This window comes from Clarias gariepinus, chromosome 7 (genome assembly GCF_024256425.1).
Source record: "Clarias gariepinus isolate MV-2021 ecotype Netherlands chromosome 7, CGAR_prim_01v2, whole genome shotgun sequence".
NCBI classification, from domain to species: domain Eukaryota; kingdom Metazoa; phylum Chordata; class Actinopteri; order Siluriformes; family Clariidae; genus Clarias; species Clarias gariepinus.
In genome coordinates, this window is record NC_071106.1 from 10,245,794 (window position 1) to 10,265,603 (window position 19,810).

Genomic DNA, 19,810 nt, shown 5'->3' on the forward strand with positions numbered 1-19,810 from the left:
CGAGGATAATTTCTCCCTAATTATTGCAGACGTCTGAATTTAGATGAGATTGGTTTTTCAGGAACGCTTCTATAAAGCTTTCACTGCTTAGCAGCAACCGTCCTTTTCCAAGACCTAGTGGTGACTAATTACTGAATGGAGGCCAGCTTTTAAAATGATCTTACCCTGGCTTTCTTAAAGGTTTATTTAACTCTCAAGAGAATCCAGAGGTGTGGTTAGGTTTAGCATAATTTACAACTAATGTGCTAACATGTCCTTTTGTATTTACCATGTGGATTGTTGCCAATGGGTGCTTGGAGGTAGAATATTGATTTTGCGTACACTGTCCACTGATGGGAGTCAGCAAGGGACACTTCCTGCCGCGTGGGATCCTATAAGCAGGCTGAGCTCAAGGGGCAATCTCCATTTCTTAAAAAAGAGTTCAACACGTAAGTGCAAAACATGCAGTTCCCCAAATTACCACTGGCTCCAAAAAAAAAGTCAGTCGATCAACAAAGAGCTTCATGCTATTTCATGTTTACTTTACAACAGAGAAAAACATGTTTGCAGCTTGGTACAAAAAAGGGTTTCGTCTCCATTCGTCTCCGGGCTCGATTTTCCATTCACGACAACCATGTTAACTCATCAGTTAAAATTATATTCAGTCATAAAAGTATGCATAATTGGACCATGGCCTATATGAGTGACATTTGTTTTGCATGGGTTGACCCGTTTGCTAACTGCTACTGTATGCATCACTTTAGCCAGCCAGGAATTGTTGTAGTTTGGACCTTATGTAGGGTATGGATGATGGAGTGCAATCAAATAAAAGGTAACTTTGGCATATAAATTAACCTTAGCCACCTTTTAGCCAAAGGGGCATGTTTTAAGCAACTGCCAGGCTCCGTTTGTTCCACACATTTATGGATTAACCAGGGTTCTGGCAAAATCAGCTCCTGCGAAGGTGGCGATCAGAGCTTCAACACGTGAAAGTCAACGCGTTGGACCCAAAAGTGCACTTTGGAAAAACTATAGGTGACATCACAAAATGTTTATCCAGTACATATGCAGTGTATGCCCAGACCACACCATGCGTGTATCCATTCTATTTGAGATCAGGAACAGGTAGTTTGTAGGTCATCATATCGGAAAAATAATATGGATGAGCCGGTAATAAAACATTGTGCTGTATTTTATCTATCTGTCTTACTTCAGTTGTTGATACAATCAAGCCCTATTTTGATCACAGTCTTCCATGGTTGGTATTGTTATTTACTCATTACCCATGAGTAAGCACTTTTTTCTGGTCAGAGCTAAGATGAACCACAGTCTATAGAATGCAGAGGTAGGAAAGCAAGCCAAGCCATCTTGGCCAAGCACCATATACAGTACACACCCCTGGAGTTGCGCTACCCATTCCCACTGCAACTGGACGTACTGTGTAGACTGTATGGGGTCAGTTCAACACTCTGGCTCTTTACTGTGTATCCTATCATTGCATTCAAACCAGGCTTTGGATGTAATGACTTTTAACTCCTTGAGCCTGAAAATTGTGGTTGTTGTGCCACAAACACCAATTGTTGCCCTTTGACTCATTAAATCCCATTCAATATTAATAGACCATTAAATACCCATTGTTTCCTCATGGTGGGGGAGAGGAGTAGCCAATTATGTTACCGTGTCTTTTATCTGCCCACATATAGCTTTTAATCTTACTCGGTGAGTGGGATGATGCCAGAGGAACAGAACGGCCGAAACATTTAATGATCCATCAAAAAAGCTATTGCTCGCATAACCACACTGTTATCAGTGGGGATTTACAACAACATGATTTATACACACTTTTGGGCTTAATGTAACTGATGGCATCTCGTACTAGTCAAGAAGTCTCTAAAAAAATGTTAGACCAGTCACAAAGTATGTATTTCGTAATTTCTGTAATTACAACTATGTAGTTTAAAAACTATAGACTTATATAGGGATAAAGGATACTTTAAACATCAAGTAGATGTAGCTGACACTTCAAACCAGTCAAGTTTCCCCAGGTATTCATGGCTAGTCAAAGAAGCTGAAACCCCCTAAATAACATTAATGGCCACTGACTCAGCTCGATACTCTGGTTTATTCTCCTGCCAAGGAATTGATGGATTTCCTGAAGCATCTATTAACACTTAACGCCCAGCTGCAAATCTTAAGGACTTCCTTTATCAGTCAGGGAAAGAGTGTGTAATTTAGTTCTGCAATAACTTCCAATGCATTATGGACTAAAGGTCATTTGCAATACCATCAGCATAGATGGACGTTAAGAAGACTTACTCCATCCATCATGCAAACGTACGGCATGAACTCCAAAAAGCACATGGTTTGACCCTGCCAGCTTTTGGCTGCAATCATGAATACTAAATACTAAAATCATAAAAACTAACCTTGACATGACCTTAATCACTTCTTAACATGTAACCAAACTCATCTGCAATTTCTTTATTTCTGGAAATGAACAGAAATGCATAAATCTTTGTTCATTTTTTTAAGACACTGTATGTGCCTTTTGTACAAGCTGCTCTATAATAGTCTATTTCGAATGTACAAAAATGCCTGCTATAATTTGAGTATAACAAATATTACAAATGAACAGCTGCACCAACTGACAGTTTCAACCTAACCATTTTATCCTTAATAAACAAAATCATTGTATATAATTACTAGACATCCAACGCATAAGCAGGACAGGTTATAAGACTATAAATATGCTGCTTTTATTTTAGCCACCACAGCAACGTTCGGCATATTTTCTGTTGCTGTTTTTTTTTTTTTTTTATATATATATAATATATATATTTTTTATTCTGGTATATTATTTGCAACATAGCTCAAACAGGAGAGTGAAAAAATGGTATAAGAGAATAAAAGGCTAATGAGCTGCTGTTTAAGAGCAAAACCAATCCACAATGTGGAACATACACTGGCTTCAGAGCATTTTTTGATTGAAAAAATATAGTGGACTAGTACAGGTTAAGCCATCAAAAGATTTTTATTTTCTTTTTTTGATCAATCATAAAATTAACAATTATTGCAAAACAAATATTTCTTGGAAACTTTTTTTTTTTCTAAACATACAGTACTGTCTAAAAGTCTTAGGCTCTCTGTGTTTAGATTCTTCATTTTAGGACTTTATTATTGAGTTAGTACACAAAAACATTTCTGATTATTCAAACATTCAAATTATAATATGAATTAAAATATTTGTATGCCAGAAAAAGCAGAATATTATAACATTTTTTTTAATTTTTATGCTGGGTGCAACAGTCAAAAGTCCTCAAAAGAACTGTCCGTGGTTCTGCAGGGTGCTTAGTAAAACTTAGTAGCTAATTCCCTAAAACTGCACAAAATGTTCCTGAGTCTAAAGGATCCTTAAAAAGTTGTAACACCACATTTTGACTTTGTTTGATTAATTACTGTTTACTGGGCTTTCTTTCTTTTTTTTTCTTTGATTTTTATTTATTCTATTCTCTCTTTTATTCCTTTCTTTTACAGCATTTATTTGCATGTGTCTTTTGCACAGCACTGTAGAATCCTATGGGTGTCCATAACACTAAATTGATCAGGTAAAGTCTATTTGGCATGAGGTCTCTCTATCAATCCTACGAAATCATCTCCCTCTCAATGAATTGTGCATACATTCCTGAGCAACCTAAAAGCGTCGTGGATCAACGAGAGGAATAAAACAACACATCCATTGATCACAATGAGTCCTAAAGACAGTATATGTCACTGAACACAAACAATGCAAAATAGCCCCCATTAGAGCTAATGGATCCATCAGACTAGGAATGGATGAGACTTTATAGCCAATCAATGATGAGGGAAGTGGAGACGGGCATCAGTGATTAATGGTTGCTTGGGTGAGCGAGTGTATCTTCCTAAAGCCTTTCCAAGAGCAAACACAAGAGAACGAGAAAGAAAGGAAGACGGAAGAGGTTTTGATCAGCTGCATGATGGCAGATCATAGCAGGGTTATGAATCCTGATTGAATGCTATGTGAATGAGAAGAAGACATTTACGCATCAGTTGTTCCAAATGAGGCAAACAATTAGAAGGAATGTATGAAACCATGATGTGAATTCAATCAGTTCAAATAAGACCAGACGCCATGGGAAATATTGTCATATTTCTAAATATTCTTCATCCATACAAATAAACAATTTGCAGTTGTCGCCTCATACATCCAAACTCAGGGGTTCGATTTCTGCCCCAGGTTTATGTGCATGATGTTTGCATGTTCTCTCCATGCTTGGTGGGTTTCCTCTGGGTACTCCGCTTTCCTTCCACAGCCCAAAGACATGACGATTAGGCTAATTGGAATTCCTGAATTGCCCTAGCTGTCCTTGGAAAGGGTTCAGGTCTCCCCTGCGACCCTGTGCACGGGATAAAGCTGTAAAGACGATGACTGAGTGAACACTTTTCGGAGAAAACACTACATAAACCCAGTCAGGCACTGCTCGAACCTAATAGTTTCTTTGTTCCTGGGTTGTTGATAGATATTAGAGTTTAGCTCTCAGATCTGATATCATGACCAGGTGCCATTGTAAGTCAGTGCAAGTCAGTGAAATACAAAAGGAGGTAATGAAGAAAAGTATTAGACTGATAAAAATCAATCCTCCCATTTTTTCCCTGTATCTTCAAGTGGATCAGAAGTAATTTCTCTCATTTTAATCACTGCTCTTCTGCTCTGGTTTACTAGGCCCCGGGGAGAGAAAAGCTGCGAGTGCACCTGCACCGCGAAGAGCGGATTCAGATATCTATTGTACTGTACAAGGTGTCACGCTTGTGTTAATACAGACAGCTGCTCATCTCCTGCCAGAAGTCGTAGACGTTTTATTTTTTTATTGATAAGGTTGGTGCTCATTGATGTAGGCAGTGGTGTTAAAAAGACCAGCTGTGGTGTGATATTTCTTTAAGTGCCTAGCTCGTCAATGCTTAACGCTTTGCTTTTAAACTGGAGTTTTTAGCATTCTGTAGAAAAAAAAATGAATCACACACGATCATAAGCCATCATTAAATTTGTGACGGATTCGTCTGCCATCGATCCATATAAAAAAAAAAAAAGCAAGTTTTCCCATCTTCCTCACTTCACACCCAATACTTTGAAATCGACACAGATGTCCCATTAGGCTTTCTTCTCACTCTCCGCTCATTAGCATGAGTACCGTTTTGTCCCCTTTCCTTAACCACACACTCGTCCCTCTTGTTTACAGCCTATGGCTGGTCCCTCAAGAGCGGAAGGAATTTGTTGGGACACAGCCACCCGCAAAGGTTTAATTAGAGTGCAATATCAGCAGTGAGATGGCACTGGCATGACCACAGAAGGTCAGAGGAGACAAGACCCGAGATCTTCAACTGAATATATATTTAATAGAAAAATCTGGGCCACAGCTTAGTGGAGGCTCAATGGACTAAGTTAAAGCTCCAGGCTTTTAAACATGGCTTTTTTTAATCCTTATTTTTATTATTATTTTTACCAAATATATATTTGGATTCTATTGTGTTTAAAGCTTTCCTATTTGTTGAAAACTGGTCTGATTTATTAATATTGCAAATAAAAAGCCCAATTTGCATATAATTTGATATAATCTTGCGGGTGATATACAAAGGATTATTTTCGAAATGGCATCACTTTCAGAAAAACAATGATTTTGCAAAAAATACAGCACAGTTTAGACCTTTGGGAGATCCAGAGGATCTCCGGGATAACAAAGTACTGCAATGTCATTTAAAAGTGATGAGGCTTACAAAAAATAACTGTTCGATACGGATGTAAAGTAAACAAGCATGCGTCCTGATCTTAACGTATATGCAAATAAAAACCTTTTCACTGCATCTCATTAAATGCTATTGGCATCAAACTCCAGAGGCCAAGACGCGACGCAAATATCTAATGTGAAAGTGAGTTTATGACAGTCATTCAAGTTATGAGCTTGTTTATTCTACACTAAAACCTGCTGATGCTATCCAAATCTAGGAACCTTGACTCTGCTTGACGTGACCACGGAGGAACACCTCAAATCTTCAGTCATCATTGCATCTTGGCAAAGGAAGGATCTGTGGTTGAGTCTATCCTCAGAACACTGGGTGTAAGTCAGGACCTACATACGCCTGAATACACCTTTGATGGGTTGTTAGTCCTTCGCAGGTCACCATGCGCAAACACATTTGCACACACATGGATCCAAATACTGTTAAGTGCTTGGGAGGTGGGAGGAGATCAACCTACCCCATAGGAAAAACACAGGCAGGTTTACTTTACAAAGATAGAGTTGCATAACTATAAGGCTTTTTTAACTTATATGAAAAACATAATTCTCTGTAGATCTTGTTTGTAAGGCATTTTCGTAAGTGTTATAAAGCTTAAAACATGCACACACACACAAACATTAGAACCTGTAGACATGTCAGAAAAAAAATGGACTCGCTGAATTTATGAATATGCATGAATAACAGAGCTGAATGGTCCTGAGGGATTAAAAGGTTGCAGAGATCACAATTCAATAAATGTTATGCAAAATTAAACAATTAGACTGATTTAATAGTCCTGCAATTTGAAAGTAGCATTTTTGATCATACAGCTCAAAGGGAGGTTTAAAAAGAATTCATTCATCTTCTATTATGCTTATTCCATCTACTGGGCCACAGGAAGCCGTAAGCCTATCCAAGGAGATTTATGGCACTGGTGACAATCCATAGCTGGCCAAACACACATACTGTACGCACAACCCATGGGTAATTTGGGAACACCAATTAACCTTATCTGCATGTCTTTGGACTGTGAGAAGAAACCTGCGTACCCAAAGGAAACCCACTAAGAATGGGGAGAACATGCAAACTCGAACCCTCGACCCTGAAGGTTTGAGGCCACAATGTTACCCCCTACACCATTGTGCCGCCATTTATAGAGAATATCAATAAAACACTATTTATGATGACTAATCACATTAATCCTTCAAACTAAGCTTTTAGCTTTTCCTTAAGTCTTATTTTGGCATTTGACTGACACCGATGTGGTTTTGATGTGGTTTTTAAACTATTGAAAATATCTTGTTAGTTTTTCATCACAAGTTTCTTTCCCCATCAGAAACGGCCACAAAAAAGTAACTTTATAATTAAATGCCAAGCTTTAACGTCCTCAAGCTTGCAGCCAAAACTGTTTACAAAAGATATTGGATCTTTTATATCTGATGCTGATGCTAGAGATGGTCCAAAGCTGTGGGATCTCGTGGATTTCAGCAAAAACTTCACTGAAGTGGGTAGTTTTCTGTGGGTGGAAATGGGCGATCAGATGTGGATGTGAAACATAAGAAAAGCCATGTTCATTAAGATGAGCACACACTGTCAGGAGCATGTATGGTCAGAAAGTGCTTTATTAGTCAGCATCATGATGGTGTGGTTACAGATTTGTATATATTTCAAGAAATATGTCCAATTTCGATTGTAAGTGTAGGTGCAAACAAGTATAACTTCAGAATGGGATTGGAACAATTTTTTTTTTACCAAATATGGTCTAAATTGATCAAAGTGTCTGTAATTGATCAAAGTTTTTGCAGGATAGATCGAACTTTGTTTTGAAGTAGGTGGGGCATGTAAAATTGATTACTTTTGTGAAGGTGGGTTTGATTACACAAACCTTTTGGTGGAGAAGGAAGAATTGACCAAACTTCCTGTGGAGGTCAGTAGGATTGATTAAGCGTTCTGAGAGAACAGACTGGGTGAATCAAACCTCCTGTCAGAGCAGGCTGGACTGTAAGGATAAAACTTTCTATAAAGTGTTTGGGATTGATCAAACTTTGGGGAAGTTTGTGGGATTGATCAAACATTGTGTGGAAAAGGGTTAGATTAGTTATAACTTTTGAGCAGATATAAAAGGTTAATTAACTTTTTGTGCAATTGATTAAACTTCTTGTGGAAGTGCATGGGATTGATCAAACTTTAAGTTGGAGTGGATGGGAATTATTAAACTTCCTCTGGGAGCAGACTGATTTATGATTATTTCTGTAAGAGTTAAGTTCAACCTTTATTTGTCACATATACATTACTGCGCCATGTGATTCTTTATAGTTAGCATATCCTAGTTTTGTTAGTAGGCTGGGGTCAGAGTACAGGTTAACCATTATACGACACCCCCGACACAGACAGGGTTAAGGGCTTGCTTAAGGGCCCAACAGCATCCGGTGGAGCTGGGGCTCAAACTCTCAACCTTCTGATTGGTAACTCAGAGCCTTAACACACTGTTCCCACCACTGTCCCCTGGTCCATTCCAGAGTGGAATGTCTTGATCAAACTTCTTGTGGAAGCCTATGGGATTAATTAAACTTTCCATGGAATTTTATGAGATTGATCACACTTTTTGTGGGAGAACATGGGATTGATCAAACTTTCTGTGGAAATGCAAAGGCTTAATCAAACTTTCCATGGAATTTTATGGGATTGATCATACTGTACTTTCAGTGGAAGTGTTTGGGATTCATTGAGCTTCCTATGGGAGAAGACTGGATTAATGGTACTTTGAGTAAGAGTAGAATGTATTTGTGGAAGCCTGTGGGATTAATCTAACTTTCCGTGGGATTTCATGGGATTAATCAGACATACTGTGGATATCGGTAGGGTTGATCAAAATGATCTGTGGGAATGCATTGTAGTGATCAAACTTCCGAAGGAATTTCATGAGACTGACCTAACATTTAGTGGGAGTGATCAATCTTTCTGCGGGAATCAAACATTCTGTGAGGAATTTGCAGCACTAATTTAACATTCTGTGGCAATCTGCAGGATTGATCAAACTTTCTGTGGGAATGTGTGGGGTTGATGTAACTTTTAGTGGGAGTGGTTGGCATTCATTAAACTTTCTGTGGGAGCAGGCTGGATTGATGATACTTTCTGTACTTTCTATGGGAGTGGAATGGATTGATCAAACTTCTTGTGGAAGCCTGTGTTAATCAATCTTTTAGTGGAAAAGTATAGGACTGAGCAAATTCATGTGATTCATCAAACTTCATTTTGACCTCTCATATGCTGCCAATTAATGTTTGATCAAATTTCTGTAAGTGCAGGCATCATTTCTTGAGCGTCCATTTAACTTTGTAGGATTGCAGAAATGACCAGAAATGACACACACACACCCACACACACACCTCTTACTTAAGTTTTGACAAATTTTACAAATGAAACGAAATTAAAGACAAATTTTCAAGTTTTTTCAAGTTTTAAAACGTACCCCGGTGACCTCCTTTAACATTCTTGATTTACCAAAATCTACAACCTGGTGTTTTTCCTACCTGATAGGTCTCGTCCAACCCCCAAAGCCAGGCCATCTTTGATCCACAGCACAACGCCCTGGTAGCCTGGAATGGAGCATGGCAGAGTGACGGGGTGACCAGCCACCACCACCAAGTCCTGGGGCTGCTGGGAAAACACAGCAAGGGCTCCTGGGGAAGAAAAAGAAGGAAAATATGTCTGTCAAACACTTGGGTGGAAGTTGACACATCTTGCGTCCATTTCAGGGTTACAAGAGCTCCATCTAATATTCCCCTCGGCAGCAGTCCTTCAAATCATTAAAATTAATATCTCATGTTAATGGCGCAGTGGGACTCTCGCCTGTCTGTCAACACCATGTAACCGTGAGCCACACTGAGACACACACATATGAAATGAGCACTGCTTCTTAGAGGATTATATTAAATGAGATGCTGATGGGGGGTCTTTTGCTATTTGTGCTTCTTAAAAGAGGTGCAAGATAAAAATAATCTGGGACATTAAGCACATCTATAGCCTTCGAAAAGTCTTCTATGGAAATGCAAGTAATTAATTCTATAACACTGCACAGTATAATGCAACACTACTGCACCAAAGTAATGTTCTTTTTTTATAGGATTTCTCTGGGTTCTTCAGGTTCATTCCTCTTATATCCCAACCTCAATCACAAGGTAAATGGGATATATCTAACTATTTTTTTGGTACACTGGGTGACAGATACTCCGTCGTTTCTGTGGCAATTACTTAGAGGGTCAGGTTGCCAGTATGGGCAATTTGGGAACACCAATTAGCCTAACCTGCATGTCTTTGCACTGTGGGAGGAAACCCACCAAGCACAGGGAGAACATGCAAACTCCTTGCACACAGACCAGAGGTGGGAATCAAACCCCGACCCTGGAGGTGCAAGGCGATAGTGCTAATCATTAAGCTACTATGCCGCTGTTCAGAGAATAGGCTGTGGATTATGTCCAAGATAAAATAGTTACTTATAATGAATGAACCTCATGTATATAAATGAACTCATGAAACTGAACCAATCGTTTTCTGCGTTTGTTTTATGGTGCATTTTAAAAGGAAAGTCAGTAACGTTTTCATTGGCCAGTTTTTTCCTTTCTTCTTTTTTTTTTGTTCTTTACTGATGTGCATTCACGGAAGATCTTCTTTTTAAACGCCTTCACTTTCCAGTAAGCTTTTTTTGTGTGGGTGGGTTTGTGGGTGGTACCGGGGGGTTGGGGTGGTGATGAGGTCTTTCAGACCATCATGGCATCATGTGAGCTGTTTTCTCCCCATCGTATGGCGGCATGATATGTTAAGGTAATTTCACCGTGTAAATACACGTATCATATCTGACATGGACCGCTCCAATGCAGCAGGATGAATGTCTTTCATTTCACACTGTACCATGCTTTTATTACTATGTCTCACACACTGACACATAAAGAAATAGTGAGCCCTATGTTTTGTCACTCCTATACGGAGCAGAATGAAGAAATGTGTGCTTGTAAAGAAATGTAATGGAGTGGATTGATGGCAGTGGTGCTGAACCGTTCAGCCGTCTCTAATATCAGTCTTTTTTCCCCCAATCTGAATACAAAGCTGGGGTTATTTAAGCTTTAACCGAGACATCTGAGGACAGCACAATTGCTACTTATACACTTTTCAGATTCCAAGCAGAGAAAAGAAGACTTTTGGAAAATGAGACCTCAGTAGATAAGAACAGAGGGGGAAAAAGGAAATGAAACCACCTTTCGTAGTTAAGCTCTAAAATAACAGAGCAATGTAATTGATGATAGGAATGGTGGTGTGAAAGTATTGTATTAGCTAAAAAAAAAAAAGGCAGTGGGTCTTCTATCCTGCTCCGAGTGTGATGTGATAGATAGGCTTGTTAAGACGTAAACACACGTCTGCGGATTGATTTATACAAATTCTCCCCGGCGGATCCTGCAATCTTCCTTTCTATTATTAAATCAAGACAGAAAAAAATGGACTGGGAATATGGACGTATATATTGCACACTTCATCATTTAAGCCTAGTAGGGTTTGCTCCTAAGTGGCAGTATTTATTTAATTTTAATGCAGCTTTTGTATGCATGCACGTATGCATATTTGCCGTGGACTATTTGCAAAGGATTCATGAATCAATGTGTATCAACGGCAGGCAATACCTAGAGCGAGTAGTATTCAATGAAATGAATATTATATATATATATATATATATATATATATATATATAGATATATATATATATATATATATATATAGTACATTATCTGTGCATGGTCAGAATTAACGCAACTAATTTTTATCTTCTCATGTGCTGCTTAAAATCTGTTCTATCCCCGCATCACCATTGCGACGTGTCTAATCAGGTCACATTCCTGCGGGTAGCCACCTCCTCACCTCTACGAACACCAGGAATCCTGCTCGTCGCTAATTATTATTGTCCGCCATTGCAGAATTATTTTGATAACTGGTACCGGCTAATTACAACATTTCCCGAGAGACTCTGAGGTGAATGTTAATTGAGAACAAATTAGTCAGGGTACCACACTCCATTTCAGGGGTGGACTACTGTACTTATTTACCATAAGTATAAAATATACATTCACATGACACAATGTTAAAACAATTTGGTCAATTTGTGACATTTTTGATAGCTAGGCAGGTATCCCAGTACTATCATAACCTCCGGTTATGTAATTAAAGTGCTTAAAGATAAAATTTTAAAATCGTAACAACCTCAGCAGCGACCTCATTTCCCCTCTCGTCTGTTTCAACCACTAAGCATTCAGCATCACCAGTATACTAATCACCTGACATTCTGCCATCGTCTGCACCTGTTTCTCACTGGCCGTAAGTTAGATGTTTTGTTTATGCTTAAATGTTTCATAGGTCAAAAAAAAAAAAAAAAAAACTTGTCACATATAGGGACTGGATTAAAAAGTCTCAATTTTGCATTGTTATATCCTTACAAGTTGGTAAACAAATCATACATGCATTAGAATTATTCTTTAAGTTACTAAGTCTAAATGAGTTTGCCAGCTAGATTTATTTGTTGAATGAAAGACTTACGGCACAGACTTGGCTTAGCTAGTAAGTAGCAACCTAACAAGCATGATGTCATCAAAGGTGGTATTGCTATAGGAGGTAAAAAGCTCGCTTCAAAAGATTTGGAAGTTGACCTGTTAGATATAAGTGTACAGTATACTTACTGTAAGTTGCTAAGACTAAAAGTAAGATTAAAGACTAAAGCGCTGCTGCATCATACTGTTTAGATAAAGACAAAATGAAGACCTATTAGAAACCCTTAGGGCAGTAGTGGCTCAAACGGTTAAGGCTGTTGGAAATTGAGCAGAAAGTTGGCGGTGCGAGCCCAGGAACCACCACGATGCCACTGTTGAGCCCTTGCATGAGGCACTTAACCCCATCTGCTCCAGGGTCGCTGTATCCTGGCTCTGACCCTGTGCACTGATCCCAGCTTCCAAACTGGAATAAGCAGTGTGTTGTAAGGTAAGGTACAGGTGACCAATTGAATCTTAATCTCATCAGCAGGTTGTAGAACAGCATTATGGACAGTGCAAACTAACTAATGAAAAAATGTGAAAAACTCTTCTGAATTTCATTAACAAAAAAACCCCAATGAAAATACATAATTATTAAGGCATATTCCGTATAAACAACTTGCATGGGTATAAACAGAAAAAAAGAGCAGTGCCTTGAGCTTGAGAGGAAAACCTCTCTCAATTTTTTTTTTTTTTTTTTGAGCTGGGTCGCATCTGTGAGCCTTCTGCTTCACTGCCCAGATGGCCGTATCTTGAGCCTTTCCCTCCTCCTCTGTCATGTTGTAAGAGCGCCAGCTGTGATGCCAGTTGAGCGTGGCTCTTAGCGCAGGGAGAAGCATGCCCACTTCTAACAGCCGATTGGTAAAAACCATAAGATGAGCACTGCAGGGATGAGCAGCAGCGGAGAAACCAACACGTGCTTATGTTTTTACCACCTTATTACCTTTGGTGAGGCGAAGTTAATAAAACTAATAAAGTTCATGGCTATGAAAATAAATGCGGGGAAAAAAGGTTGTATAAATATACTGTAGATTTCTTCAAGGTTAAAAGTTATAGCCAGCATGTGTACAGCAGGCTTCTGAGTGTGTGTGTGTATGCATGTGTGTGTGTGTGTGCATGCATGTTGGTATTAAAAAAGTGCCAAGTTCTTGCAATGGTATAGATAGTGGGGTCTATATTTCTCTCTATCTCTACATGTGTCTCTAAATAAACATTAACTAAGTTGTTTAAGCTGAAAGTTATGAATATTTAAAGATCTCGAACATGCAAACACTGATGAGAGTACACAGAGAGTGTGTGTCCAAGTGGAAGCCTGAACATTTTTGAAGTGGATTGGCTCTCCAGTGTGTTTTGGCTTGATGAAGATGCAGACTGACACTTTACCAGTCCCTCAGGCATCTCTCATGTGAAACCAAACGAAGGTTTCCGCAGGGCACAGCGTGCCTTAAAACGCCGGCATTGTTTAAGCAGCGATGAGCATTAAAATGATTAAGAAATTGTGAAAAATCTTAGGAAGCTAGTGCTTATTTTAGTGCTTTATATATATATATATATATATATATATATATATATATATATATATATATATATCAGAGCTACAATTTGAGCATTTATAAAAGCTCGGCGGCTTATCAAAGTGATGCGCACACAATCCACGTCCTTCTTTTAAACATTGATACTTGTCAGTGTGAAAAGCAAGAGTTTGACATGTAAATATTTGCTTTTTTTTGTTTTTCCGTCCTTTCTTGTTTTCTCATAGTTATTTGTTAGAATAATCCTTTCCATTGTTTCCGTGTAGAGATTGGAAGCAGCATGTTGCAGTAATGTGAAACTCAAAAGAATGAAGGAACAACCTGTACTCGCCTTTTTTCTCCTTTTTTTTCTTCGTTTTTTTTGTACTTTGTAGCACTTTTAAGTGATTTGCTTCACAGAGTCTACCATTTGTTATTTAAAGAAGGTAAAGAGGAGGGCAAGTTAGCCTTGGTGTTCTTCTTCTTCTGGTCGCTGCACCTGTTAGGCAGAAACCAAAGCAGGCCTTCTGATCCGCAAATTTGTTTAAGGCACAAGTTTCATCCCAGTTGCCCAACCCTTCCATTTTGATCCAGGCTTCAAGCCAGGACTAGGGGTTCCCTGCAACGCTAGGGGGCTAGGTCTGGGTTTGAAGCATTGGTTGGGATTATGGGCTTCACACTGTATGCCAGGTGAGACACCTACCACAAAACCACCAGTGAGAACGCAGGTTATCCCAGTTCTGAAAATTTCATTTTTATTCCATGACTAGTATAGCTTACCAGTTACTGCTTGCAGTTACTTTTTGTTTTCCGGTGCTAGATTTTTGACATTGATTTGTTACAATGATTCAGAAAATCAGTGGAAAGAATGTGAAAAGCACATTCAACATTTAGTAGTGGATTATTATTATTATTATTATTTCTAGGTGAATTTTGACCCGTGAATTGGCAAGCATCAGCTTTGTGAGCCAACTGAAAATAAGCAAAAGGCAGAAAAAATTATTTCTCACCCACCATGCTTGGTATACAGAGGAAACAACACATGATGCCAGTAGGGCATTACAGTAGTGTGAAGCACTTAACAACAACAACAACAAGTTTCAAGAAAATCATGAAAGCAGTTTCCTATCTGTCTTTAAGAGTGTATATGTGTGTCTGACCTTGCAATATAATGCACTGCTCAGACTGACTAGTTTCATCTCATATCACGAATACCCATCGCTGATCCATTACCCTGAGCTATCAGAGCCACTGGGACTTCTCGAAGGACATCGACACTCAGTGGAAGGAGTAAACACAGACACAGGTGGAAATCAGAGGCTGCCTCAGTCTAAACGAATTCTCCCAATCGCATTTGTGCTAAACGCTGAATCAATCAGTGCTCTCTGCAGCTTTCAGCACTGTGCTCTTTCACGGATTCTCCAACTACTTTTGCTAAAACCTTAAACACCAACGCATGAGCTCGGAGTCAATATCTATCTGATCAGCAATCTAACTAGCTCTTATTGTACACAGGATTGCGTTGGTGTGCATTTACTGGTGGCGTTAAAGTCAAACCGGGACTTTTGATGGTGCGAAATAACAGAGCACATTTATGAAAGGAAAAAACTTAATTTCCCCTGCTACACTGATGCACCTATGCTGGCATTTCACTAGTGCTTGGATACCATCGAGGTAGAAAGTTTCATCAGTATGCTGAAACCATGATCGGTCTGTTCCATGTCTGAAACACTGGCCTCTCAGGAACTCCTTCAATGACAGGAACGTCTCATCCACAACTTGGTGACAAGTTATCCATTCATTTTCAAAGATCAGGCTCTTCTCTCTTTTGTAGATTTGTTTGGATGTAAGAAGTGTGGAATGGTTCAAGTATATGAAAGTTTTGCAAACACGTTTTCTGTAATTTAGCTCTTTGTTATTTGGGAAGTCAAATAAAAATAATAATAATGTGCATAGTCTAGTAAAGAGAATAATCAGTAATTATATTTTGTGCTTAAAGGGCAAAGGTGTAATTGTTCATAAATAGTTAGTGCTATAATTGTTTTATTAGCAGTATTATACCACAGCGCTGTTGAATTATCATTTCTGGTTGCTCAGATTTACTAATTTGCTACAGTGGTAGATGCCAAGTTTGTGTACCAGTTTAACACATTATAATTGAAATTCACAACAAGAGTCAAAGACTATTAAAAAATGTTATATTATGATTATGATTATAATATGCTTAAGCTTTCTGTATCTGTTTATTTACCATTTATAGAAGTGTTGGTGTTTTGTAGTGGTCAGTTTAACCATGCGCAATAGGACGCAGGATGTTGTTTAAGAAATGGTATAAAAAATAATCTTCAAGTTGTGGCGATATAAGAGCTACAAAAAAGAGCTCACCACCAAGCTGGAGCACCTGGGACTCAACTCATCTTCGTGTCAATGGATCTCCAATTTCCTGACAGGCAGACCACAGGCAGTAAGGACGGGCAGACATATCTCAGCCTCACTCACTCTTAGCACTGGAGTCCCCCAGGGTTGTGTTCTGAGCCCCCTGCTGTACTCTTTGTACACCTACGACTGCGTGGCCACTACCAACTTCACCGCCATCATCAAGTTTGCTAACGACACTGTTGTGGTGGGCCTGATCACCAACAATGATGAGTCGGCCTACCTAGAGGAGATAGAAAATCTGGAGAATTGGTGCCAGAGGAACAATCTCCTCCTAAACGTCAGCAGGACAAAGGAGCTGGTAGTGGACTTTAGTGCAAAGCAGGAGAGGAACTACCAGACCCCAGTCATCAAGAGGAGCCCAGGAAGAGTGGACAGCTTCCGATACCTCGGTGCTTACATCACGCAGGACCTGTCATGGTCCTGTCACATCAACACCGTGGTGAAAAAGGCCCGACAGCGTCTCTACCACCTCAGACGCTTGAGAGACTTTAGACTGCCCTCCAAGATGCTCAGGAATTTCTACTCCTGCACCATAGAGAGCATCCTGACGGGAAACATCACGACCTGGTTTGGAAACAGCACCATGCAGGACAGACGAGCTCTACAGAGAGTGGTGCGATCAGCTGAACGCATCATCTGCACCGAGCTCCCTGACCTGCACTCAATCTACAGCAAGCGGTGCTGGACCAAGGCCAGGAAGATCGTGAAGGACCTCAGCCACCCAAACAATGGACTGTTCACTCTGTTGCGGTCTGGGAAGCGAATCCGCTCCCTGAAGGCCAACACAGAGAGACTGAGGAGGAGCTTCTTCCCGCAGGCGATAAGGTCTCTCAATCACACCACCACACAGGACTCATAACATCTTTTTAAACTGCCAAAATTGACTGGACATTCATGGACAATCATGGACACATTCATACACACTTGCACTATATATTTATATTTTCATTTCTGGACCCTTGCACGAGACACTTTAATAAGTCACTTTTTATGCATTTTTGCACTTTCAGGTTTTATATATATACTTTTTTCTTCTATATTTCTATATTTTGTAATATTTTTATTATGCCCTTATTTGTACAGTTTGTTTTACTAGTTACATTTATTTTCTTCCGTATTTCTTTTTATTCATATTTCTTACATATAAGTTTTTATTTTTTAAGGTCACTGGCGGTCGTATAAGCATTTCACTGCATATTGTACTGTGTATGACTGTGTATGTGACAAATAAAATTTGAATTTGAAAAAAAAAACAGGAAAAAAAAACACATTTACCTTGTGTAGTGTTGTGTAGTATAGAATTTTTGCTTATTAGGAATTCAATAACATTGATTTAGTAGTAATTTACTAAACTTTTCTAAAAGTTTATTAATTACTTCGGATAATTCAGAATAGTCTGCAAAGCGCAATCGTTTTCCGCTCCTGAGAACGCCGGCTCGACCTTGCACCAGGCACCCAGGGCCAGGCACTGATTGACGGGATAAATTTATGCCGGCGCCCTTCCCTGCAGGAAACGATGGCATTCTCATGGCCTTGATCACTCCGAACTCACCTAATCCACTGCCAGCGAGAGCTTCAAGGTGCCACGTCGTGATTGACGAGCTTAATTATCTGCAGCGCAATCACTAATTTGACAATCCCGCAGAAAGTGCTATCTATTAATCAGCACAGATAGCTTTGGAGCGAGAGGCAATGCTCTTATCATGCCAGGTCACATTATATTTAAATTTGTTTGTTTCATCACTCTTTGTCTGGCACTAGAGGTTGAGGGGTATTAGTATGCAATACAAAAGCTTAAGATGAATTATGAGCTCTTTGCCTTCAGGTTCGCACATGCTCTAGGTGTTCATCAGCACGGAAAAAAAAGACTTGCACATTCAAAAAATCAGGTACCTGGAATTAGGTATCAAGATATCTGGACCAAAACTGTACATTTTGGTCCAATTTTGAGAGTGTCTACTCCGCAGCATAAGCTTCTTATTTTTACCTGATGTAGTCATTATTTCAACCTGAAGAACTATTGTTTTACAGATTGTTATGTGTTAAAATCCAACCTATCCATTTGTCAGAAATGAGCATTCCAGGGTTAAAGTCATTGAGTCTTAGTCTTAGTCACTACTTAATATGCAGCGGTTTTCTTTAAGTTTCTGTCTGATTTCAAACCCTGCATTGTGTGACATGATTGGCTGATTGGATAACTGCATGAATGTTTGAAGGCCATATAAGTGTTCTCAATAAAGAGGACAGAGAGTGTACATTTGCTCACTTAACTAGCTTTAATATTAATTCATTTCAGAATAAGAAATGCTGAATTTAAGGTGGGTGACCTTTGGGTGATAATTTCTATTAGAAAGCGGGGGTCACTGCCAAAAGAGCATTTCAGATCTCATTTATCCATCACCGCTCGATCAGATGAAAAGTCATTAATATGTGAGTGGATGAGGTGGTGACATTTCAGGTGCTTAACCCAAGGCAAATGTGTCACACATAAAAGATGACATGCTCCTCTGCATCATTTATTTTATGAAATCTATTGGATGTATTATATATTTGGAGAACACACACCACCAATCATATCTGCTTCTGATATACAATACTTTTTAAAGTCCTTAAGGCACCTGTGAACTTTCCTGAAATGCAAATGGAGAAAAAAAAAAAAAAAAAAAACGTTGCTGTAATTGCTTCCCTTTCCATCAGACGAAGCTCATTTTCGACAGTGGAAATATGTTTTGTTTTTTACTTTGCACACTTTAGGATGCCTTAGGAGACAGGCGTAAATGTATGTATATCAATAAAAGAGACATAATATAATGATTACCTTTATTTAAAACAGACAAGAAGGTTTAGCTAAAGGGCACAAAAACCCTTGAACAATCACTGAGTGCAGAATTAAGAAATAAGGAGCCGATTAAGGGAAATGAAAAACAAAACAAAACTTTGTCTAAGGCTCTCTACATCAAATGTGCAAGCTCTCTGCTCTGTTTTGGTGTTGATGTGATGGAGGCAGGAGCATCACAGACATTTTGACAGCAGGTATCTGATTACGAACCGAACTAATTAGGCCATTTCACAACAGCATGTAGCGAAACCAACAATTATCAAAGTGTGACATTTACTGTTTGAGGTAATTGCACATAGGCAACACACTTTCAGACATCAGACACCATGGCCAGGGTATACACCGATCAGGCTTAACATTAAAACCAACTGGGTTTTGGGCAGCTCTGGTCTCAACAAGAACCCTGGTGTTTGTTGTGTCTGGCACCTAGACATTGGCAGCAGGTTTTTCTGGTTGCTGTCTGTTGCAAGTTGGGACATTCCATGGATCGGACTTGTTTGTCTTATGCATTACATGAATGCATGGTCGGATTGCAATCTAGGGAATTTGGAAGTCTGAACAACAACAATGGTTGCCTGCTAAGCTGCATACACAGCAAGATGTGATGGACTGGGTGTTCTGGTGTCTTTCTATAGTGGCCAACTTTGACCTTTTTTAGTAACTTGTGCTGCATTGGC

The 19,810-nt window shown here is 39.2% G+C and overlaps 1 protein-coding gene across 3 annotated transcripts in view; it reads right to left on the reverse strand.

Moving 5' to 3' along the window:
- Positions 1-19,810, reverse strand: part of kirrel3b (kirre like nephrin family adhesion molecule 3b) — a 229,674-nt gene that overhangs the window by 74,304 nt on the left and 135,560 nt on the right. For all 3 annotated transcript variants that reach the window (XM_053501084.1, XM_053501083.1, XM_053501082.1), the window contains exon 2: positions 9,306-9,455. In XM_053501084.1, coding sequence (XP_053357059.1) covers positions 9,306-9,455 — 150 coding nt within the window. The remainder of the gene's footprint in view (positions 1-9,305; positions 9,456-19,810) is intronic.